The sequence below is a fragment of the Struthio camelus genome, chromosome 2 (assembly GCF_040807025.1).
Source record: "Struthio camelus isolate bStrCam1 chromosome 2, bStrCam1.hap1, whole genome shotgun sequence".
NCBI lineage: Eukaryota > Metazoa > Chordata > Aves > Struthioniformes > Struthionidae > Struthio > Struthio camelus.
The window spans coordinates 48,713,721-48,739,227 of NC_090943.1; the positions used below are offsets into that span (position 1 = coordinate 48,713,721).

General features: G+C 39.2%; 1 protein-coding gene across 2 annotated transcripts in view; it reads right to left on the reverse strand.

Annotated features, from left to right (window-relative positions):
- The window catches only part of ZNRF2 (zinc and ring finger 2), a 62,236-nt gene that overhangs the window by 12,314 nt on the left and 24,415 nt on the right, over positions 1-25,507 (reverse strand). For both annotated transcript variants that reach the window (XR_011139710.1, XM_068935576.1), the window contains exon 2: positions 17,944-18,039. Coding sequence is in view for 1 of the 2 variants with exons in the window: in XM_068935576.1 (XP_068791677.1) it covers positions 17,944-18,039 (96 nt within the window). In the remaining variant the exon portion in view is untranslated. The remainder of the gene's footprint in view (positions 1-17,943; positions 18,040-25,507) is intronic.

Sequence of the window (25,507 nt, forward strand, 5' to 3'; positions counted from 1 at the left end):
TACTTTTGTGCTGAGTACATCTATCGAGTAACCACTGTCACGGTTAAGTACTGGGGACTTGGCTGTGCTTGTTTTTGAGCAGAGCACATAAAGCTCTAGAACCCAACGCACTCCTTCACACACGTAACATCAATTTTTCCCACACTGCACAATCTATTCTACCGTTTTGCTGGTATCATCACCACCTGATGGCTCACCTGGGGTGAGCCAAACTTTTTCCTTACACTGTCACAAAAACAAGTAGACCAAGAAGACTTGCACTTTCTGAAGGTAAATATTCAATAGTCAGTAAGTATGTATTTGATTAAAATACTGTTATTACACATTATTGACTTGACTTACTACATCTTTCTAGCTTCTGCTGCATCTACTTTTCTCCTTTGCCATTCCTTTTCAGCTATTTTCTATTATGTCTTCCTCTTCTCCTTGTCTTCATCCCATTTGTCCTCAAAATATTCCCTCTAGACCCACTTTTTCTACCCTCTCCCCCCAGTCGTCTCATTTCATTTACTGATAAATTTTCTGTCCCAATGCAGGCGTTCAAGAGAGAAGGAGATTAACGTTGTTAGCCACTATCTGATACAGATAATATGGACGGGCTTCTTACTCAGGGTTAAAATCCTTGTGAGAAACGAACATGGGAATGCAGGGAAAGGGGAGCAGTTTTTGTGGGGGATGTTTCTTGCAATGCAGCTCACTAACTATCTTTGCAACTTTGTACTGGCTGCAAGCCAAAGCTTTCTCTCCTAGCGCATCCTAAGCACTAGGGAAGCAAGCCGATTCTTTGATAATCCACTCATTGCTCAGTATTCTGCCTATGACAAGAGGACTACCTTCAATTCCACTTTTTCCAGCTACAAATCATTCTTGGGGGACCAGGTCAACCCTCTGCTGCTGCTCAAAAGGTGAGCCAGAAAGACAAACTGAAGACCTGATTCTTCTTCTGCTCAAAGGGTCCTAAACAGCAGGAGAAAACATGAAAAAAATCATTCAGTTGTCACTGCAGAAGATGCCTTTTTTTAAAACTGCTCAGAGCTTTTCCAACTGCTGCTGCCTGCCAGGAGACTTTGAAAGGCAGAGCTAAAGCCGTAGCTTGGTTCCCACCACGTGCAGAATGTTCTTCACAGCCACAAGTTAGTCTTTGTGCTGCCCTCAGCGACAAAGGCTCCTTCTCAAGAAACAACAGGCTCCTGCCTGCAAATATTGCTTATTGACGAAAGGCAAGCAACCTTCTACAGCTCAGATACAAAAGGTAAGATTTTTAAAGTCCACTGCTCTTACTAGAACCTCAACTAAGTGGTTAGCAGGATTCACACTACAAGTCGTACACGTGGAAATTCAAAATCCAGCTTTCCTAGGTACCCTCAGCTCAAGCTTCCTCCTATATTGCTGAAAAAACTAATATCCACATGCTACTCAAACATGTGCTCGTTGCACCTTTTCATGCATTTCTGATGGGCACAATGGCCCCAAATGCCATTACACAATTTGCACAATAATACCTAGCATTTACCAAGCTAACAACACATTCCCCCCTCCTCCCCCCACGTACAAATACACAATCTTTCCAAAACAAAGTGACCGGCTGCAACAACTATGACACTTCCTCATCAAATACTGACTGATGTTTTGTAGGGGTTTGGATTTTTTTTTTCCTTTTTTGGCAGGGCATCTTGCTCTTCACCCCCTAGCAGCGTGGTAGCCTGCTATAATTTAATTTGCAGAGCCGAAACATTACCCTTGTTTTGCTCTTCCCTTTCGCCTTTTGCAGTGCTGCTCCAAGACTGAGATATCTATGTGCAAACAGATATCCATCATGAAAGCCCTCCTACACAAACACTGCCTACACTCTTCAGCTCTCTCATCTCTTGAAAGACAGAAAACAGAGGCAGCCCCCAAAACAGAGAAAGTGAAAGTCGCAAGAAAAATATCTGCAACACCAAATTAGGCCAGCAGGCCTAATCTGCAATGTCTGTATTGCCAACACCTCACTGAGAGAAAAGGAAGTGGCTGTGGAAGTTTCATTCTGTTTTGAAGCTAACCAAAAATTTTAAGAAGAACCAGACTTGAATATGTGTGTGACACTCATCTTTCAGAAGCTAATTCTGAGAAATAACAAGATACTTCCTCTTCAGTCAGATACAGATCAGGTATACGGTAAGGAAAAAATACTTTTCACTGAATAAAGACCAAAACAGAAACAGTCATGATAAAAATACTTTGGGGGAGAACAGGAGGAGTATAGACTCTGTGTACTCCTAGCTCTCTTGATACAATTCTAATTAATCCATACTAAATAACCTAGAGAGGAGATGTATTTGCGCACCCAGGGAAAGTGTTCTTTGGAAAAGAAGTTTACTTCAGTGGCCGCATTCAGAATCTACCTGCAACTTTAAGATACGTGCTCTCAACACAAGCTGTAGTTCTGCAAAAAATATTCACGTTAAAAGTTTAAATACTACAGCTTTCATGATATAAACCTTGTTTACTGTTTCTCAGTAAATATCTGTAAGTAAACAGGTAAAGGTAACATGCCTAGAGCAGACAAAATGTTTTAAAAAAAAAATCCTATATTTTCTAAAAACACAGTGTTTCTATAAAAAGCATCCCAAGCAGTTGCTTGAAAATAAACTCTCACCATTCAGGACAAATCATTTTTTCAGCAGTTTAGAGGACAAGCACAATAACTGGATGGACTAAAATCAAGTATTTTACCCCTGTGTTTTATGTTTTGAACCATCAACAGCAACAGCAGAAAACAAAAGCAGATCGTATATTCTCTTTGGAAATGAAGAGAGCGTTTATCATTCACAGTTCAACAGACATCAGTAACAGTTCAACAGCAATTACGTAGAAGAATCAATCTTTGGCCAACGACAGTTTTTCAGTACCTATTTAAATAAGCCTGCAATTTAGACCTTTGTCCGCTATCCAGTTTGTTGAAATATTGAGTTCTTTAAATCCACCTTCCTTCTCTTTGCTCTTTCATGCAAGATAATTTTTGGAAAATGGAAAAAGTGCCAATGAGTTTACTGAAGTGAAATACAAGTTACCGTAGGTGATATATAATCATGCAAAACACTCATGTGAAACACAGTTGATACGAGAAATCCACAGTTTGTGCAGCTGCACAGATTTGTCATTTTGCAAAAATGATGAACGTTTCCTATTGACTCCTGAAATTTTACTGACATATAAGAAAGTAAACTAGATTTTAAAAGTTTGCAATGGAAAAAAAATCTAGAAGACAAACATAGCATAGTTTTTCTGCAACTATCTTGACATGGAGACTGCATGAAAAGGGCAGGAAAAAAAACTGATGCAAATATTACATTTTTGTTAACCCTAAAAAACCAGGCATGTCAAATCTCGTACAGCCAGAAAGGGACTAGATAAAAAAAATCAGTGCTCCCCCCTTTAGTGTGTGCATATAACACACTAAAAGCCAAGAAAGGAAAGTAACTAATTAAAAACAGGAGAGCAAAGCTAAAGGCACTATGGAGCAAGCAAATGGAGCAAAATGAGAGGGACCTAAAGATACTTGTAGAGGAACTAAGGCCCGCACAGGTCAAGCCAGCAACATTCAGTAATTATATCTGAGGCCAGTGCAGACAGAAAGTCACAGGGGATATGGTCCATTCTCCTGATGCTGCCTCTTGCTAGTTCACATGGCAATAAATGTTCTTTGCAATAGACACAAAGCTGATCTAGCTAGGTAAGACATACAGATTAGCATATGCAGCCTCCTATCACAAAACACAACTTCGGGACAAATTAGTGACTTTCTGTGCCAGCAGCTTTTGTAAGGAGACTGACTTCCTAAATTCTTGTGAGTTATCTAAGTATACTTTTAAGGCTGTGTGTACCTCTGAAGACCAAATAGCATTTGGTCTCACTCAGGATAAAAGAATAGCTTTCCCACAGTTCTACCAAGCAAGCCAGTACTGCTTCCAAAAATTCATTTTTTTCTGGTTTAGTTCTAAGCTGGATTTAGTTCAGTTTGCCATATAAACACTTGCATGGATGTGGCAGAGGATAAGATGAAAGAGCAGAAACAACTCAGAGGTAGAAGGGCAGAATTTCTCTTTTCTGTAGCAAAATAGTAGCTTCAAGTATACCTTAAATTATGGCTTTTCTAGAAGTGAAGAACATTGAAACAATGCAGAAAGTAGCTGTAGAAAACTACTTTTTATAAGGAAAGACAAGAACAAATAACACATATAGCCTCCTCGTATGCCAAAAATACAGTCATTCCTTCCTTATGGTATAGGAGGTAGTGCCTAATAGGACTGATGTTGCTTCCTACATGAAGTATTTAATTGGTTGGAGTAGCAAGCCTATGAATTGAAATGGCACCAGACGCATGCAGTTTAGCATATAGTTACGGGATCTTCCTCTTTGCTCCAGGACCTGACCAGGAATCTCAAATAAAAGCTTGCTTAAGAAACACAGAAATACCAACAGTCACTAGAAGGCATGTACCTATGCAGTGTCTGTTAATGCCAGTCTGAAGGACGCCCAGGGTAGCTGCTTGCACACTGAAACAAGCAAGCAAACGACTTAACGAAATTCATGGTAAGTACAGCTTTTTCCTTCACCCAACTCCATCTTAAGAGGTTTGCATTTTGCATGGGTACAAGTTTTACAACAGGATCCAAAGATTGTTCCTAAAGAGGTTACCTGCCATCCTTTTCTGAGACACAGAGTTCAATTAAGACATCTTGCTCACAAAGTCATGTTTGCACACTAGGGCTCACAAGGATGAGCTAGGCTTTGAAAAAGGCCAGGCAGTCTGGGAAATACAGCTCCTCACCTCCAAAAAACAACATCCAGAATCACTACTGTGCTATCATAATCAGTGTACCAACCTTCTAAATCAGTATTCACACTTTTGGCAGAAAGTTTTGGGGTGAAACAGGTATTATTATACAAGGTGCATTTTATCAGCCCAATTGAACATGAAAAGCTAGCGTTCCTTTTTTTGAGGTTTATCGCCAAAGTGACTGTATGTTTCACAGTGATTCAAGATTTGCTCTGAACACAAAGACAATCATCTGACTAACTCTGAAACATCTGCTTAAGCTACAGTTGTTTCCAACTTCTACTGAATCAGTCTGCTCACAGTTTTGAGATACCCTTGAACATTAAATTTTCTCCTGTTGCACTGACTTGTAAAGATAAGCTCCGTTCATCACATTTCTAAGTATCATGCCTTAAACCGCCAACTTTTAGCCTAGATATCGGCCAAAGAATTGGATCTGTTCACAAAAAAGCCACAAGTCAACAGTCCTGTCGTGCAGTACATGATGCCAAGAGACTTTGTCCCACCCAGCCCTAGCCATCTTGTACTACGTCCCCATTCCAACTGAACTGAAGCATATTTATGTTATCAATGACTCCAGGGGTAACCACTTCTTGAACAGTCTCCTTGGGATGCTGTGTTTGTCCCAAGGCTTTCCCTCCCTTCAGAAACATTACTGAGACAGACTCGAGGCTACTGACAGGAATACTTCTAAATACTTTCTCATCAGTAGGAGACTGGATGAAAAAGCCTTGAACGCACCAGTACCAAACTAGTGTTCCACAGTACAAGTCCATCACGAGTGGTGGGCCCAAGCATGTGTGGGGCTGGAACAGAAGCTTCTCATTGCTATGCATGGAACAAGGAAGCTGTCTGCAGTGGGTTTTTGTTTGTTTTTTAAAAATCAATATGGTATGACCTTGCAGGTTATCAGATGTTCATCTCAAATTGTCAACAGCTGATTCAAGAGCAGCATATAAAGAGGTAAACCCACAGGAAATGAAAGAGCAGCAAAATGAGACTCCTCAAGGAAACTGTGTAAGGAACTATCACCTGGGGAATACCTCCTGCTTTACTCCATTGGGTAAGAATGATTTACATTTCTCAAAGCTGAATTTACCATCAAAGAGGATCTTACACCGCAGATACGCAGGAGTGGTTGAGTAATTGGCCAGAGGCAACCAGCATGAACTGCTGACAAAGAGGCTACTGCAGTTAGAAAGGACTATTTCTTACACAGAGGTGGAATTAGTTGGGACACAAGAAATTTATAAAAGTGGGCAGGAAAGCTAGAACAATATCAGTGCAGGATCCATGCATGCAGATCTTCCATATTTTTTTTTTTCCTAGACAGTGCTTTGCATCTTTGAAGAATAAATCAAAGCAAAATATTTAAGCACTGCTTACATATCCCTGCCAATTTGTACCAGCATTAAGAAACTTATGATAGATGCCAAAGTCAATTGAGGCCTGTTGAGAACTTGGGAGTGCAATCCAGGAATCCATTCCAAAAGTGGCTGGACCATATGGCTCCACCCAGAGCATGGCGCAGAAAGTTAGCCTTATTGCCAAGGGGTGCAGGGGGGACACTCGAGAAAGATGAGAGAGGCCTGAAGTGCAGTTTGCCTTTAAGTCACCTGAAACACAAAACAAAAACAAAAAATAACCCCACTAACATACAAAAACCCACAGGTGTATGCATCTCCAGAAGCTTCTTTTGGTAGTAAATCACTCAGGTATCTTAGTTAATGATTTGATGAAGAAAAGGTATCACTTTGGTCAGGAGGAGAGCAAAGAATTCTTTTCATACGCTGTGCAGAAACAGTTCTCCTCAACTGAGTCCTCCTTCTGACCTTAAAGTTACCTAGGATGCTGTACTCTAATAAAATGAGCATCTTTGCGAAATCAAGAATGGATGCTATTGCCAACAACATTTGTAAAAATTGGGAAAGGGAAGCAGAGTGTGGATGAGGCAGAGTGGGTAGGATAGAAGATGGTTGTCTCTGACCAGGCTGAAGGAAAAGGCTGAAAATGAAACAACTTCTTGTCAGTGCGAGATGGTGCTGTGACTGTGTAAAAGGAGTTCCACTGAGGCTAGGAAACCCCTCTTGCTTTGGGCACCTTTTTAAAAATAACTGTAAGCTTATTATGTCTCCAACATGAAAGGAGACCAAAGGGACTGCAGAAGACAGTTTTTCAAACCGAACGACTTCAGCCATTGACTGTCACTAAAACCATGGTCAGAAGTCATAAAAATTGCTTTGAAATTATTTTCAGTTAAGAACTTTCATCCTAGTAACGGCCTGCAAGAAACTGAGAGCATTGATGGGGACCTACTGGCCTAATGAAAATTATCTATGGGAACTGTCATCTAATATAGAGCGGGTGAAGCAGATTAGAAACCTCCAGGGTAGGGGAAAGTGTCCCTGAAGTGCAACAGAAGAGAGGGAATGAGCAGAGGCAGCTCAGATGTGGTTAGCTATCTTACTACTCTTGGGCAACACGGGTAACTTCAAGGGTGACTTGCTCTGAAGTTGTATGTAGTGTTTGAGGAGTCACTGTTCTGTTCATTTTGTCCTTTTTCAAGTTCCTATTCCAGTCTTCCCACAGGCCCCCTAAGCACAGGGAGTTTTGCCAGGTCTTTTTGCCAGTCTTTTAACATTGGCCAAATGACTGACACATTTCTTTGCAAGCTTAGAGTGGATTTTGGTTGGATCTGATGCAAAACAAATGCATAGGCAACACTAAGGAAGATGGCATGAAGGATGAAAATATCAGTCTGAGATCAAAGGTGCGTCGGACAGACACTGTTCTTTGGGAAGGTATGATGTATTACTGAGCAACACATAATGAAAACACTGGTGCCAAAACTCAGTGTGCTTTAATTCTGTCTTATTAACCACAGTACCAGGTGCTAGGCTACAGGAGGCTTTACCCAGCAGGATTTAAAGCAGTCTTCTCCAAGTAAAAATTGAATGCTCAGTGTCAATGTGCATACACAGGACAGGGATGTAAATCACTGCAAAATGTTTACTTGGATTTTTTCCACTGTTCACAATGGACAGATTGTTTTTAACAAACTATTCCTGTTTTAAATGCAATTATCTTTGCATAGAATTCAAAGGACTTTTTTTGCGTTCAAAAATGGTAATAAGATCAAATATTGAGTCAAAGTTTTCAAAGTTATCTCAATTTTTCTGGTTTACACTAACCCATAGTCCGTAATTATTTATTCCAGCAAGCATTTAGAATTTAGTATTTCTAGTGCTAACAGGTAGCTATAGGTTTTCATTATCTCAGTGAGTCATGGCATACAGGCCTTTGTTTTCAAGAGAAAAATTATGGTTTTGCATTTTAAAGCAAACTATCAATTTCTAGATCTTGGCACTTAAGTCAAATAAAAAGCACCCATGTAATTTCAACAGCATTCATGAATCCTTCATAAATAGTAATACAAAGATTAATAGAAGAGGTGCGTTAAGAAAACTTCCCAAAGCCAAAGTCTCCAATAACTGTTCAAAGGCTTATGTACATAATCTGGAAGTAGATTTCTACAATCATACTAAAGTTGTATTTCTTTCCTCATTTGTAAATCTACAAGCAATCAAAACGACTGAACACCATTTTGAATGATGAATAGCCATCTACGAGGTGTTTCAGCTAATAAAGCCACAGATTGAAACAGGCTTCAATGGAACTGCAGGGAAAAAAGATAAAAATCTAAACCAAACAATTCTCTCCCCCCTCTCCCTACCTCCCAAAACAAACAAGCATTATTTATGGGCTAAAGAAATCATTGAACACCACAGTATTAACGGCTTGCTTCTCTATTCAACAAACATGAAGGTTACCTAATTAAACTTCACACAAGAAAAGAAGGAATGAGGAACATGGTCAAAGCGAACAAAATTTCAGACAGCTTTAGAACAGAGAGAGCAATCAGAGCAGGGTTAAGATGGCAGTTATTCTAGGTCATTATAAGGAAGCGTTAACAAGGTTTCATAAATGTCCATACAGTTCAGCACTAAATCTACTAATAGCGAAGTATTTCGTATTTCAGCTGCGTGCTAGAACTTTGGGTTCAGCTGTGCAGTTGAGCAAATCGAGCGCCACCCGAGACTACGTTATGCCACCTTCAGGGCGGGGAGTTCCTCCAGTGGAGATACAATGGGCTACTCTAGTATTTTGTAGCTATGTCAGTACATAATCAATCTAATCTCTGTCAATAGACAATTTACAAGCTGTTCTAGACTCACTCGATTTAAGTACAAATACTTAGAACTGGTAAAAAAAAAAAAAAAAAAAAATTCCTATGTAAACACTGCTGATAATGCCCAATTTAGATGTGAGGGTACTCCTTCACATTAGCAGTGTTTTCATTCAGCTTGTTTTGGAAGTTACTCAGACACTGAAATACCCTGCAAAAATTGTATTGACTTCTTTCATCACTGAAGCCTTGAGTCTGCAATTCAGAAGTGCAAGATTCCTTAATTAAATAAAGAGTAGCAAGTTTTAAAGCAAGATTTTAATCTGAAGAAAAACAACACTAATGACTTTTCAGACAATACTCTCAATTAGCTGCTCCAGAACACTTTCTCAGCTTGCTAAGCATTGCTTATTGTTTTATATTTCTTCAGGATAAAATTCTTGATCTGAGACTAAGCTGTTCTAGTGCAGTTCCTACAAAACTGCATGGAATTTAAGGAAGGAAATACCATGAAATTCCTACACAGGTCACTCAATTTCAATGAGATGCAGTTTGGCATTCATTTTTTTAAAGTCTAAGATTTCAAGTATTTTTATTTTAAAATTCAGCCTGTGAAACATATTCTCTAAGACTAGGAAAAGATGAGTATTTTCAAGGATATTGTTTCCACAGATCAACTACAAAAAATAAGTCAGTTTGCAGCTAGCAAATGAGTATAATCTCAAGGTTTTAGAGGTATCAGATTTAAAGACTGCAGAATTACCATGCAAGACTAGGGACATGATCTTCCCTGAAGCTAAATTCCCAGCAGTCACAAGACTGCAGCAGTTGCAGACACGATTTATGTCATCCTCTGAATGACCTCGCAGAGCTAAAGACTGATTAAGTGTAAGACATGGAAGGTGGTTCCTATCTGCCTGGATCACATGATGCAGAGTCACAGCATAATGAGTATTTGCTGTTGAGCTAACAACACTGTACTTTGGGTTTCTGCATACAGCACTGCACTTCCATTATATAACAGAAGCACAATGACATACAGTAGAATACCTATGGGTTTTTCCTAACCTCATCAGAATTACTCTGTTCTTCACCTGCAGGTGTTCTTCACAGCACTGTTGTACCCATGATTTTCTAGGACAAGAACTGTTATTTGACTTTAGCAGCGCTGTCAGTACCAAAGCAAGACAATGCCGTATCTGAGACTAGGAGCAGTTCATAAGGAGAAGGAAGAACTTGAGCTATTCAGCGCATGAATGATCCTGTTTTCTGTGCTACCTTCAGAAAGAAGCAGGCTCCTTTTATAATCCGACAATAGCTTTAGCCTATTTATCTAGTGTTGTAGATAAAATATTCCTGTGGCACACATGCATTTATAGAAAGGTGATTCCAACGTGTAGAGAAAAAACAATTGCTGTCCCACCCTCAAGAATCAGGTATTAAGTGGCAAAGTATTAAATACGAAGTGGCATTATAGCTATGTTGACCAACAGTGACTTTTGATGGCTTCATCACAGGAAGCACTGTCTAGTGGACTTTGGCCTAAATCAAGGGAAAGTATACAGAGAATCAGCCACCAAATATCTTCCTTCCCAAAGGTTAAAGAGAGTCAATCCCACTCGCAACAAATCAGAGCGAGGTTCCATATATGAATGGATGTGATCTCTGATGTGCCTCAGGGTCTCTAGACTTGCATCCTCCTCAGTGAGATGAAAATATGTGGGCTTTTCTTCATTACAGCAATAAAAAATAGCCTAAGGTATTGAGCATCACCAAATTGCACCAGGAAAATGAGCTGTCATAGTTACTTTGCAAATCTATACCTCCCTTTCTCTTATATGAATAAAATAATAAACAATGTGGACATTTAAACTACCACCACTGAGCCTCTGAGACGCATCTTACCAGGATAAATGGGGTAGTCTGCAGCTCGGGAACTGTTGTTTCGGACGTTTAAAGCACTTCTCTCTCAGTTACGCCATGTTCCCATTTCAGCCAAACTGTTCCAAATATACAATTTGTCCCCTCCCTCCCCCTTTAGCAAAGGTTAACAGCTTGTGGTGAAGGAGGAAGGATTCGAGGCTGCAGCCTCTAAAAATGCTGCAGCTCCACTGTGATAGCCTCACCTAATTCCTCCACTGACTGCGGCTGAAATGGGGTCACATAAGCAGAGGCCCCATTAGCAGGTAGGTCCACACTGCGCCACTGCAACTTAGTGTGGTTTTATTTAGTCACGTTTGTCACCACCACTCTTTAAAATGAAAAACAAATAAACAAACCCTCCATCAAAAATCATATGGAAAGTCACAGTCTTAACCTCCCCCCTGCACCCGCAAGCTAGTAACAGGCTGTTTTTGCAGTGCTGCTCTTCTATGAGGCACCAAAACTGTTGAAAGAGAGATTTGGGCAGGTTGGAAAGAAATACACTTTGACTGAACAAAAGAGGGAAGAGTTAAGAGTTTGTCAGCTGTTCCTCTTGGCAGTCAGGTTTGGACTAATAGCTAGCTACCCAAGGTCGACATTGGTGGAAACCCAGTGAAAGTTCCCTCCCTGCTCAAATGTCATCAACAGTTCCCAAAGGATGTGCGAACTAATCAAAATACCTGAATCAAGTTCTTCAAACACAATTTCCCTCCTTAAAATTGTAACCATCATTTGCAAGACAAGTTAGGAAAAGCCTGAGCTGATGTTATAGCAATTCATTGGAATAACAGCTGTGCAAGTGTCTGAGATTATAATTTTATTTATTGTAGTAATGTTCTTCTGTTGTCAACATATTAAACAAAATCTCCAAGTACAACAGATGTTGAACAGTTGTTCTAATTAATTTTAAGAAGTACAAAAGAAAATAGTTTAAAAGCATTAGGAAAATTGAATGAACCTCCTATATCCTCTGGAGGGTATTCATGGGTATAGAAGATCAAATAAGAGGAGATGTTACTATTTTAACTGCAAGGACAGGGCAATTGTCTGTCTACTTGTGCTGTTAAACTACTTTATTGAGTATACTCTTTTTTCCTGAGGACAGTGTGCAGCACCAACTAAAGCACGGCAAGAAGCTAGACCTCATAGCCAATAATCTTGTTAAAACTCCAAAATGGAAGAATTAAGAAATTCTATGGAGAATTTTCCATCTCAGATAAAGTGGAATGAAAGAACCAATTTCCCTTAGTATTATTTTGTACTGCTTTGCTGAAAGTCTAGTTCTACTAAAGGGTGAGGACAGGGCTTATGCTTTTCCAGGCAGACTGGCTAGATGCCCTTTTGTGAGGTCTTTCAGGGTTTCTCTCAGGAATCCCGGTAGAGAAATGAACTTGAAGCTGGCAATTCTTTTCATTCCAGACCGAAGCTCTGAGCACATCTGTCAAAACAGTTAACAGCATCAGTCCTGCTGTTTTTACTCTCCTGGGTTTTTCTGTGTGCAGAGAAGCAACCAAGGAAATCAAGTCCCTGTGGTGGACAATACTACTAGAATCAAGGATCTTGATGGTCTGAACGCTAGGTTAAGGTGCACTCTTTCTTTTCCCTTCTTCTGAATAATATAAACTGAACATTCATGTTCTGACATAAGTAGTCTGACCCTAAGATCTTGTAACAGCCACAAATCAATAATGCTTACAACTTGTGTTAGAGAAATGAAGGGAGAGCCAAGAATGTTTTTAAAATACCTTTTTTTCGTCCTTTTGTTCACTTATGCCAGTCTCCAAATCTCTACTGCCGATTAAAATATATACATTATAATTTTCATGTAGATGTTGATAACTTATATAGCTGGATTATTGCTCATACAGACTCCAATTTAGGATCCTGAAACTCTACCCTACAAGCCTCAGTGTAACCAAGCATGCAGTACTACTACTTCTCTTTTCTCACAAGGGGAAACTAAGCCTAAGTATTTTTTTACTGATGTAGAATAAACAGCGTGATTATATCCTCACGACTGAACCCTGCTTTGTTTCCTTGCTAATCTAGACCGGTTGCACTGCTGTGGCTCAAGCCACTTCAAATTTTGTTAGCCAGTGCTGGACTATTTGGCTTAGCTGCACACTATACTGGACTCAAACGTTCCCCCAAAAACATATGTTGCTGGAGAGGAAGAATACATTGAGCTTCACTCTTGTTTTCCTTCCAGCATATTTTGTTAGTCTTCTACCTTAATTTTCCTATTCGGCCTATAATAGTCTTGCCACATACTAATCCTACATTCAAGACAGAGCTGAATAAACCTTAAATGCAAAACCATATATGTAATCACTGTTACCTACGATGTTTGATCCCTTATCCTTTTTTGGTGATAGGGCTCAAATTTCACTGATTACAGTTTTAAAAAATAATAACAACTCTAGAGTAGTTACTTTGAATAAGGAAAAAGCCTCAACAGCTCATGCACTAGATGCCTTGACATTTTCTCTTTGAAATTACATTAGCGAAAGCTTTCCTCCTAAAAACGAACCTCAGTCAATATGTTGGCCAATAATCAGACCCACTGCCATATTTGAATTAAATGCAGTTATAAAGTAGCATTGCCCCTTAGAAAGTAGCTTTAAGGAGAGCCAGTTAAAAAGTTTCCAGTAGAACAACGTTCCAACACAAAGTGCTGAGTTGATGAAACCCAAAATATTCCACAGGAATGTGCTAATTCAATCAAAACTTTTGAAAGGGGACAGGCCGGCTTGCCCAGCCAGCCAACCAGTCTAGTGAGCCGACTGGCTCTCCAGGGTCAGTGGCTTCCCCGTCTGGAGAGGTGCCAGGTTGCTAGTTCCTGCTGTCAGAGAGGCCCTTTAATAACAATAACAACAAAGCCTTAAAAAGTGTTCTGAGAAACAAACAAAGAAATTTTAAAATGAAAAAAGAATTATTTCAGACAGAACCAACTGCAAGGTTTTGCCGAAAGGAGTTAGTTTCATTAGTTGCAAAACATCTAAAATTAGTTCCTTTTAAGCCACAACCAACCCTCCCTTCCTCCCTCCCTCTCTATCTCCCCTCCCTGTGCCTTTTCAATTTTTATAAAACGTCTTCTTGCAATAAAAATCAAGACTATAAAGAAAAGTGAACACTTCCCTCCCCCCTCCCCCCAAATAATTCAAACCTAAATTTCACCAGGTAAGTCTGACCTGCTTTTCAGCAGCTATTATTTATGCAAACTGACTTTATAGCTACGAGTTAAATGCAAGTTGCTTCCAGAGTACTAGCGTTATTTAAGTAAATGCCTCTGCTTAACCAAAATAAAGGCTTTCTTCTTAGTAGTCACTAAATGGGCTCTGTGCTTAACTTACCATAGCAAACCTGAAAGAGATGTTGCAAGGGGCTTCATTAAACACTTTGACGAAGATAAAAGGAATGAGTATGGCTATACAACATTTCAGTATTTTTCCAAGAAGTCAGTCAACTGGTAAGTAACCCACTTGCTTCATAAAACTACCTTTTAACATTCTGTGGCATGAATGCTAGCTAGGGCATGGGACCTATTCTGGCTTCTCAGCAAATAACAGTATGAAAAGAGTTTTTAATCGCTAAAAAAAGCAAGTCTATTTAAAACAGTAACACCAAACAACACAATGTTTTTGCATAATTTGATTCATTTAAACAGCTTTTATATCAAAAAGACTAGATACTGGTTCATGTCTGAGCACAAGTAGTTTAAGAGATACTTGGAACAAAGTCCTACAGAAATAAGAAAGAGCTCCTGTTATGTGCCAGATTCAGTAAGCAATGAGATCTCTGTTGGAGGCAAGTCACATGATTTTGAAAGAATAAGGCCAATAAAATGTACCGATTTATTTATATGGAACTCAGCATAGCTTCCAACATAGAACTGGGACAAATTCGTGACCACTCTTTTTCAGAAAACACATGTAAATCAGACAGCTGCCAGAGCTTGCAGTTCACTGACTCTTCTTACTGCCAAATGCAATGCACAAAGGTAGCTCAGAAAGCAATTAGAGATTGGCTGTGAGGACTCATTAATTTTTGTTAAATTCCATATTACAACTGAACAGTATTATAAAATTTTCTGGGGAAGACTATATGCCTCAGATTCTTATTACAAAGAAAAAGCATTTGTCTTCCCAGAATGATAATATGCAAAGTTTGTTCCCAGACATTTCCTAGAAAAAGCAACTAATCTTCATACATTTACAGTGTCATGAGGAAAGATATCTAGAACAGAATGAGACAATCACATGGTTCAGTCTGAATGTACAGTTCTTAAACATCTTACCACCTGCAAGTCTAAGGCAGTCTTCAACTACTTGCCACGTAAGATTCAGAGAGAAAATAATGAAAAAAATGGATGTTTTTCCTGCTACTGATAAGAGGACTGGGAAACCACCAGTGAACAGCACAAACAAATGGTGCCTACTTGGCTCTAGTTGAGTGTAACTGGCTTAAGGCCAAAATAACAATGAGAAAGTAAAGAAAACACAGAGCGATAACTTCTATTTGGGAAAAAGGTATCAAAGTGGATAGTTGAATCTCTTTTCCCCTCAAGCAAAATCTGAGTAGAGCAGCATTAAGTCAAGTTATCAATCGCTAGTTAAGTCTCTTGCATTAGCCTGCTTGAAGGGTTTACAATCATATCACAAATTAATGATTGCGCACTACTCAACTCTGAAGCTGTATCCTAGATTTCTTTGTGCTACAGTAACTTAAATAACCACCTCCACTCCCAAAAAACCTCTCAAAAACTCAATCATTGAGTTGCATGAGACTTTATTGGCTTTTTCGGAGTACAGAAAAGCGTGGGAAGGCACTGGCACACTAGCAGCATTCAGAGTCTACTCTACTGAGTGTTTACATTAGCACCCAACTACATGCCGTAATTCTAATTTTAATCCACAACCCTGAGAGCTAACGAACCAGAGTTAAAAGGATCAATGCACACGTTTATTAAGGGTTTATGAGAATGAGGTCATACTTCTAAGTAAGTGTCTCTCAAATCAATTTATGTAATTTAGTAGTTTTCTCCTTTGAAGCCTTATAACCACTTCCTAGAATGAGCACCTAAGATTCTGTACTGTACACATACTTCTAAATAGAGAAATTAGATGATTCAGGTAATATCTCATATTGCATTGCCCGTGACTGCTGTTGTCCTGCTGTTGATTATCAAGAGAGTGGCTTCAGGTGTCACTTACACATTTTTACTTCTGCTCATTTATATGAAGGTTTTTTGACTCAAGAGACTGCGCAAAGGTAAAAAGATGGCCCAAAAATGCTGCTCCAGTCAGCAGTGTGCCAGCCGAGAGAAATAATTGAGAAAAAAGGTCGACGACGACACTGTTGTGATATAAATGAACATCACAATGCTGAGAGGCTATGTTATGTAACTGCTGTTTCTTTGAAAAAAGTCAGCCAGCTGTGCGTGCACACAGGTACACATGGGAAGCAACGGGGGAAAAGGATTTCACATAGTCAACTTCTAATTTGTGCACATCCCATCAGTTGGATTACTGCCAGGGCTTCTCTGCCAGCTCACCTCCTGTTCTACCCTAAACCCAAGTGCACGATTCCTCCTTGACTGGGAAACTAGCCTACTTCTCCCTAACATACAGTATCTCATTTCTAACAACATGCACTGGAAACTGCTCAGTCTTAATTAAAAAAATAAAAGAAAATAACCCTCTGTTAGATGAAGTCAATCCTCTTAAAAATATGTGGAAACAGCAAGAGAAATATATTTACTTACCTTGATTCCTACACTTTGAAATGAATTTTACAGCTAGATGTATACAATTTCAAATTATTTTGGCCACTAAGGCTGTGCCTACAGCCAGGATGTCTTACCGTTCCCAAAACAAAGAATAAGGTGGGCCCAACCATCCTTCGGGACTTATTCCAATACAAAATTCAGACAGTTTAGGATACCATAACAGCAACGAAGCCAGGATGGTCAAAGAGTCCATGAGAATAGGTTATTTACACAATATTTTATGTGAGGAGGGACCTCTGGTGGTCTTCCGGTCCCGCCCCTCACTCAAAGGAGGACTGACTTAGAACTACGTTGCTCAGGGCCTCATCCAGTCGATTTCTGATTATCTCCGAGGACAGAGATCGCAGAAACTCTCTGTGTTGCTGTTCCTGTGTTTGACCGCCCTCATGAAGAATATATTCCTTATATTGAATGAGAATGTTCCTTGCTGCAACTTGTGTCCATTGCCACTCACCCTTTCACCATGTACCTCCAAAGTCACTCTGACTCCACCTTCTCTATAACTTCTTTCTTAACTGTATTCTGTGCTCACCAGTCACCAGATACATGAGAAATAAGCTCATTCAGGAGGCACTTACAAGATTTTATAACAGCAGGGCAGCTCTGCCAAATTAGGCACTAAGATTTCAGTAAAATTTTCTAATTCCTAATTTTAGGAAATCTTTCTGCGTGCTTCTCTTAGAACCCTGAGTATCAACCTAAGCAATACTGGCAGAAAGGTTTGATCCCGACAGTGGCACAAGTCCTGTTTGCTTTATACCAAAAGTTGCTGAGGAGGAGACCTTAGTGTTATGGGGGAAAAAATAAAATAAAATAAAATAGAGCTACCACAGGTGATTCATTTGACATTGGTCAAAGTCTCATTAAGAACACAAAAGCTGAAGGCAAGACATACATCTCTACTAGTCTTTGAAACACTACATATGCAATCAGTTCAAGAAGGAAGAAATTCTTTAGCCTCCCCTCCTCCCCCCAACCAAGCCACTTTCTTGAATAAGGTGCAAGTGTGAGTCCACAGTGTAAATTAATTTGTTTATACTGCATGCCAATATAAGTTAATTAGGAATTACTCTGCAAAAAACAAACTATAAACAAAAAGCATAGACCATTTCTCAGTCCAGTCACAAACAGTAAATTAATCAGAGTATCTTATTAATAAAAAATTATCATCACGCTCATGTTTAAAATGGAGAAATAATTATCAGCTTACTTCTTCTTTCTTACCATTGTAGGTTATCCTCGGTTTTGTCAAACACATCACAAGATGTAAATCCATTTCATCAGAAGATACAAATTTTGAACATACAGGGCACTTGAATCCTATGAAAGATAAAAATATGTAAATGACTACTCATGATCATGTTGCAAAGCTGTATATTTATATTCAGGACCAAAAAATAATTGTTCTGCATACATTAAAAGCCAAAAAAGCCATAGGGCAGCGTTTCAGTTTTGACTAGACATTTCCTACATAAATTTGATTTCAAAAGTTTTTGAAATGCAAGAATGTTCACATGGACCATTGTGTCTGCAAATGAACCTGCTGCCTACCACGAACATGTCCACTGCTGGAACGCAAACACTTTCACAACAACTCTAAGAACAGTTCAAGATGGGAGCAGAAGGATAGTATGACTCTACTAATACAGAAATTAGACATGTAGAGAGAACATAGCCTTTAAAATCTGAACTTGGGCAGGAGCTCTGAATTAACATCTTGACTTTTCCCAGAAATACCATGGAAACTTTAATAAAGGAGCTTAAATTTACATCTCATCCTGCAAGCTGCAGCACCCCTTACCAGTCTGGGGCACAGGGATAACATTAACTCATGGGTGCCACCTCACCTACTCAATCACTAATATGTCCTGAAGCGCTGAGTTTTTGCTCGGCTTCCCTCATTCTAGCCACGCGTGACCTTGTTTAGCTTGTGAGGTCACAGCTGGAGGCAACATGGGGTAAAGAATAATTAGACAGTCTGGACTGTGATGCAACTGCAGAGCAGGATAACATACAGCAAAAATATCTACATAAAAATATTCGAAATCCACACTCAGTTGCAAAGGAGAAAACTTCCTTTTTTTTTTTTGATGCTATTGAAGAGTAATTATGCAGGCATGCACCAAGGGCCATTGCACCTCCCAGTAGCATCCACATGCAGGCCTGCTCCCACGCTGGTTTGTTTGCTGTCCCCTGCCTTTGCACAGCTAACCTTGGGAGCCCCAACGCAGCTGCGTCAGTCAGGCCAGGAGGTCAAGTGACTTGACACGGCACTTCCAAGTTACTGATGCCTGAGAGTTTTGATCATTATTGTTAATTATTATCCAGATGTGGATCACGCAACTAACCTGAGGCAGTAGTACTTTACAGAAGTAGTGCACTTCATTTCTGGAGATAGAGTTTTTTGTGGTGTGGTTTTTGGTTTTTTTTTGTTGTTGTTGTTGTTGGTTTTTGGCGGTGCAACTAATAGGAAATAGGTCAAAACAGATAACTGGTAACACACCGGAGGAACGCTGAACAGCAGTTGAACATGTACGCTAGAAACTGCTTCCTGGCTTAACGTACAGTTCTGATTCTTCCCATTTTAGTCATAAGCAGTTCATATCTGTTTGTTCTTGTGCCAGTGTTACGCTTAAATTTAAATCTTTCTCCTCTCTCCTTATTTTTATGTCTCTCCCCCCCACGCAGATCTCTACAAACAAGAGTTACATGCACAGGTTAATAAGCACAAAACAAGCAAACATATCTTTAGAAGAACAGGTTGAAAGGATTCATGTACTTGTAAAAAGCTTTGTCAGTTCTGTCACTCCACACAAAAGTTTCTCTGTCATGCAATCAATAAATATGTATGCAGCCTACTTCTTCAACGAGTGAAGAGCCTGCAAAGGCAGCAGTTCTCTTTCCCTCTTCTCCGCCAAAAACAAACTACTTTTTCTCTCTGCCCATATTTCTTTTTGTTTTGCTGCTATTTTCAAAATCTTTAAATCTTAGCCAACTATTACTAACCGCTCAGCCTCTGTGTAGCCTCCTTCCTCCAGGCTGCATCTCAACATGACTAAAATCTAAGAAAGTAGATTTCAGTTCTCCAGCCCCCCCAAAGACATCCACAACTGTTTTGTACCATTTTAGTTTAGTTTTGTTTTTTTTTCAAAAAATGACTTAAGGGTAAATTCTCTCTCAACCTTTATCAGCCCAAAGCAGCTAATTACTGTTATGTCTAGTCATAATCAAAACTACTAAGACCCATGCATTATTCTCATTTATATGATTCTATAATTAACAGAATATTTTGTTTTATAAAACAGCACATAGCTTCCTCAGAACCCTGCTGTGCCAGAAGGCAGCGCTGGCATCACAGTGAGTAAATGAGTGTGTTCGTACCTAGTTAAGCAGCAGGACAGTCATTAACAGGTTGCCTCTCCTTTCTGGACAGAGGCCTTGTAGCCTGTCTAATAAGGAGCGCTGGGGGCAGCAGGGAGAACGCTTGATAGGTCTTTGGGACCAGTGCTAAAGTTAACGATGTGATTAAAAAGGAACATAGTCCACGAATTCTTGGGAGGGAAGACTTGAATTCAAATAAAACACTAGGGAGAGTTTGGGTATATAATGATTAATAATAATTATTATTATAATTATTACACTCCTCGTAAGTGAAAGTAATATAAAGCTTTTACTTAAAACCATGCTTATACATAGGACAGCTATGAGATATCTTTCTTATTAAGCCCTTACAGTATCCAGCTCAACGTACCTATACTACCACAGGACTGGCATCCATTTTTATACCTCTACTCCTGCCCCTAAATCTAGTCCACATTTTAACTATATCCTATCTCGTGGTTTATTCAAGGTTGAAGGGGATCTGCAGGTAGATAGTAAATGAATACAAATATTTTCCTGGCACAGCAAATCTAGGGTATCTGACTGTTGCAGCTCTGCTCTGCAACCAGAACAATACCCTAAAGAACACAAGAGGTAGGGGATACTACTTCACTAAGCCTTACGGATCAGTTTAGTAGCTTGAGGGTAAAGGCATCTTTGTGGACTAGCATTAGCAAGACAGCAGAAAAACGCCATGAACTCTCACGCTTACTGGAAAAAAAAAAAAAAAAAAGGAAAAAAAAAAGTGAAATCTCACTTCTCATTCCTTTGCAATACTCTGCTGCAGTAACCAGCTCCTGCATTTAGTTGTCTTCCCCAAGAGATGTACATGCGTGCTTTGTGGGAAGGATATTATCATTTCCAACTCCTTTAGCAACCTCAAAAGACAAATTATTTCGAATATAGGCACAACATTTAGTTATTTCTAAACGCTATTTGAAAAAGATTAATAGGTCAACATTCAACACTGTTCATAAGAGTTAAAAGTCCTTAAAAAAGCTGGTATTTTCCCACCTTTCCTCAAATCAGAGGGCAATAGTTTCATGACCTAGTTTACAATTAAGTACTCTGAAAGAACAAAGACTCTATTGTGCTGCTGCCCAGCAGGCTAAAAACATTTATAGCCTATGTTTGTTTTTACCACCAGACTCAAGGAACAATTCTGATAACTTTAAGTTTCACATGACTTCAACAACCAGCGAATCACTTGGTCTTTCCATGACTTGCCTCACCGAGTTTGGCAGATAAACAACGTACACACAGCCGTGTGGACAACGAGGCTGAAGTAGTCATGGGATGAGGTGGCGTCAGGTAAGTGTCCTGTAAGAACTATGCATCTCAACTAACTACTTTCTCCCAGAACCGATGAAGCACACACCGCTAGCTGACTACTACGAGTGCACGCCTAAGAAACCCTGAGAAACAAATTCTCACATACGCCCATCACTTAGTTTCACAAGCCTGGGTACAATACCAAAAGTAACTTATTACTTTAAAAGAAAACCACAAGCCTGGAAAAAAAAGTACAACTACCAGACAAGAAAGACAGAATAGAAAGTAAGGGTAAAGCCAGTAGGAAATCCTAAGATGGCACAGAAAGTCTGAAGTAGCTAAACCTGCATAAGTAATAGGACTTAAGTATTCAGAGGTAAATTCTCTCTCTCTTCTCTCTTGAGCACTCACTTCCCCCAGACTCTGCTGCAGTCTTTTGCAAATGAGTCTTCAGGTAGCCAAGAAATCCCACTTTCTCCTACATCCATTTATAGAACTAATAACGGCTTCGTTTCTGACAGGTTTGGAAACTATCCAGAAGGACAGGTTGATGGGTGGCTACCCACTCTGTCCATACCAACTTTAACCTTTTTTTTTTTTTTTGGTGGATATCTTGCTGTGTTTGCCTTGCTTTGCAAACATCAGATTGCTTAACTTGCAGTTCAGTTTACAGCAAAGCTAACAATTAAAAAAAAAAAAACTGAAATCAAACTCCTGGACTCTGCATTTTGTGCAAAAACATTTTGGCACTCATTCTGGAATATGTGTATTGCAGGAAATAAAAACAGGAGAAAATAAAAGCAAAGAACTTGCAAACAATACAGTGAAGAATGTCACAGAACTGCACATAAAGGAAACGTATTGAAGCTTTATTAGAACTGCACAGAACGGATGTTCCTTCCACTACTACTGCTTAAAGCCAACCAAACGTTGACCAAAAAGTAGCCTCGAATAAAATCTGCACTAATGCAAAAGATGGCCTTAGCCTAATCAGAGTAACCTTTCAGCAGGAAAAGTCTCAACTAGAACTTCACCAAAACCAAACTAAAAGGATACAGAGACCAAATGTCCTTTTAAAAATAATTTAAAAAGAAAAACGAGTATTGTAAGTTTAGGTATGCTTGTGTTATCACATAAGATGGATAAATCCACCTTGGTTTACATTTAAAGAAGTCATACACAAGAAGAAAACATTATATACACATACTTTTGTAAAATGTATTTGACAAAAATAAGCTTGACAAGTGCTACTGTTTAAAGATCCTACTTACGCTTGTTCTTCAGTACTTGGAAAAATAAGCATATACAATCTGGAAGTACAACACCCAGCGAGTAAAGGTGGTATGCAATGTCAGTGTCACACACACAAAGCCTGCATAATGATATTAAAATATACATTTCATATATATATACACACACACACACATATATATATACATACATACATATATAAAGAAACCACAGAAAAGACCTTACAGAGTCAGAAAAAAAGGGTTCAAAGGAACCTCAAGAGGTCACTTTGTTCTTTCCATATTGGGAAACTGGGTAAATAGAGGACTTAATCTGTCCTTAAAAATCAACTAGTGAAAGATTTTATAGACATTCTATACAATGCAGTGCTGATCAGCTACTCCCAGAGAGACAGAAAAAACTTCCCTTATCTCTGATCTAACAGCCCTGACTCACAAAAAAGGTTTGTTTTTTCTTGTATCTTCAGTGGACATGGAGAAGAGTTGATAATTGAATCAGTTAATCTTTCTTCACAGGCCCTGATGTCTAAAACTTTTATTCCTGCTACTGCCCTCTGGACTGCCTTCAACCTTAATGTTTGGCATTGCCAAAAGCTGGGCAGAGCTTTCAGGCTAAGACTTCAAAAGTCCTAACCAGGAATGAACAGTTAGTTGCCTATCATAACCTTCTGTTACACTAGGTGTTGAATGAAGAAGATATGTATTAAATATATGTACGTGTGTGTGTATGTGTGTATACACGCACACACACACAAAGCCACAGAATATTAGCTCATTCCACTCATGACCTATAACAGTCCCCAAATCCTCAGCAGAACTGCTACTAACCAGGTCTCGTTTTGTAGTAGCGTGTTTTATTTCTCCTTCTCAAATTTAGTACTTTTCACTTTTCTTTTTTTCTTCAGTTTTGAACACTTTTCTAACACATCACAAAACACTGATGAAATCCAACTTTGTCCTCCACCGTGCTCTCAGAACATCCAAGTTTGGCATTATATCCCCTTTTTTAAAGTGTACTTAACAACAACAAAACAATCAACCAACCCCCCCCCCCCCCACACACACACACAACCTGCAACCAGACCCAAGGCAGACCACTATGCTACTCCATTTGAATTGCTCTCCTAGAACAGCTTCAGGATTTCTTCCAACTATTTCTGCATCCATCTACTTTTTCACCTAGACCATATTCTCCACATTTGCTAATGAGAATGTCAAGTGAAATAGTATAAACATTTTATTAAAGTGAAAATATAATGCCTCTACTCCTTCCACTTCTTCCTTTTATATTCACTGCGCAGAGGACTACGAAGTGAGATTGTAAGAACAGCAGAGAAACAGAAGGAAATAATTCTGATTCTTGCTGAAGTAACAACATCCTGGTCAAGTTAAACTTCTGTTACCCCTTTCTTCTAAAAAGGAATTTGTAAAGCTCAAAAAAAAAACAAACCAAAACAAGCCAAAACAAAACAAAAAAAACAGCAAAGACTACATGGTCTACCAGATTTATCTAGCCAAACAGTTCATTCTGTCTTCCCCTCAGCCAACTGAAATGGAACAACAGAATGAATAATTCCTTAAAAACAAAAGCCCAAAGGTTTGCATGTGGCAGTGCATTTCCTTAACAAGGCTAGCACCTTACCTGGCAACTTTGCCCTTACTATCCAAGGGGATATGAAGATTAATATCCCCTGAAGATTCAGGAACAGAGAACTGATAATTTTTTAAGTGTCTTTAAGAAACTGGAAAGTCAAAAAAAAAAATTGGGGGCATTACCAATTTTCTGATTCCCAAGGAACAATCTAAACGACAATTTCTAAATGCTGCAACTCCAAATAAGGAGAAACTTGGAGAAAGACTTCTACTTTATGTAGGGAAGTTCTTTATTAAGGTAGAAGGATCTCAGTGAAATGATGAGTCTGGTTTCCTGGTTGTCATCCTTTCTTATGCTGTCAGTGGTCTAAGCCAGGAGAACAAAGCATCATCTGGAAAGGCTTCTGGAGACAGAAGAAGTGAAAGGAGAACTTCCTTCAATTTAGGAGAGAAGAGCAAATCACAAGAACTTGAGGAATACAATAGAAAGGTTCCAAAGTCTGTCTTTTCTAGAAAAATGGAACCAAAATAAGCACAAATTATTTCATCTTCCTTTCAGCACTTAGTGATTTTGTGTTTATAACCTAGAGGGTTTTTTTTCCTCCTTTTGTGCCAGGAAACTGAAGTAAACATTCAGTGAGGGGAGCAAGGGATGCTCTCCTGCATTTTCTCATTCTAAGATTCCACGGCACTCTGCAGGAAAGGGAGGCAAAACACAAAATGAAGGAAAACTACTGAAACTTGTTTTTGGTAAGGATAAACTCAAAGGAGCCCACAGAACAATTAGAGGAGACATGTTTGGATAATACTTCATTGCCTTGAACAAAAATACAAGTTTTACAAGTTTTACAAATTTTTGTAAGCAAAAACTTACAAAAGAAGACAGAATCTTACTACATAACTTCTTAAACTCCCATCATCTGGTTAATTGGGAAAGTGAGCTCTTCAGTAGCAATCACGGAAAAAAAGGCAATACAGTATCAAGAAGAAAAGCTGAAGATCACACATTTTCTTATTCAGAAGTAAGCCTTTATCAGCTGCACAACTTCAGGTGTTTAATACCACAGTAACGTGACAAAGATTTTAACTGACAGCTGCACATTTTTAGAAACTGAGGAACAATGCATACAGCTATAAAAGCGGGGGGGGAGGGGGGGGAAGGGAGGGGAGGAGAAGTCCCATACTAAAATATCCTGCAAGCCAGAAGAGAAAACTGCAGGTGGGAAAGAGCTGTGCAAAGACTGATTTCGTCTCTTCATATAAAAAATAAGAACGGCTGTTTTCAGAGGCAC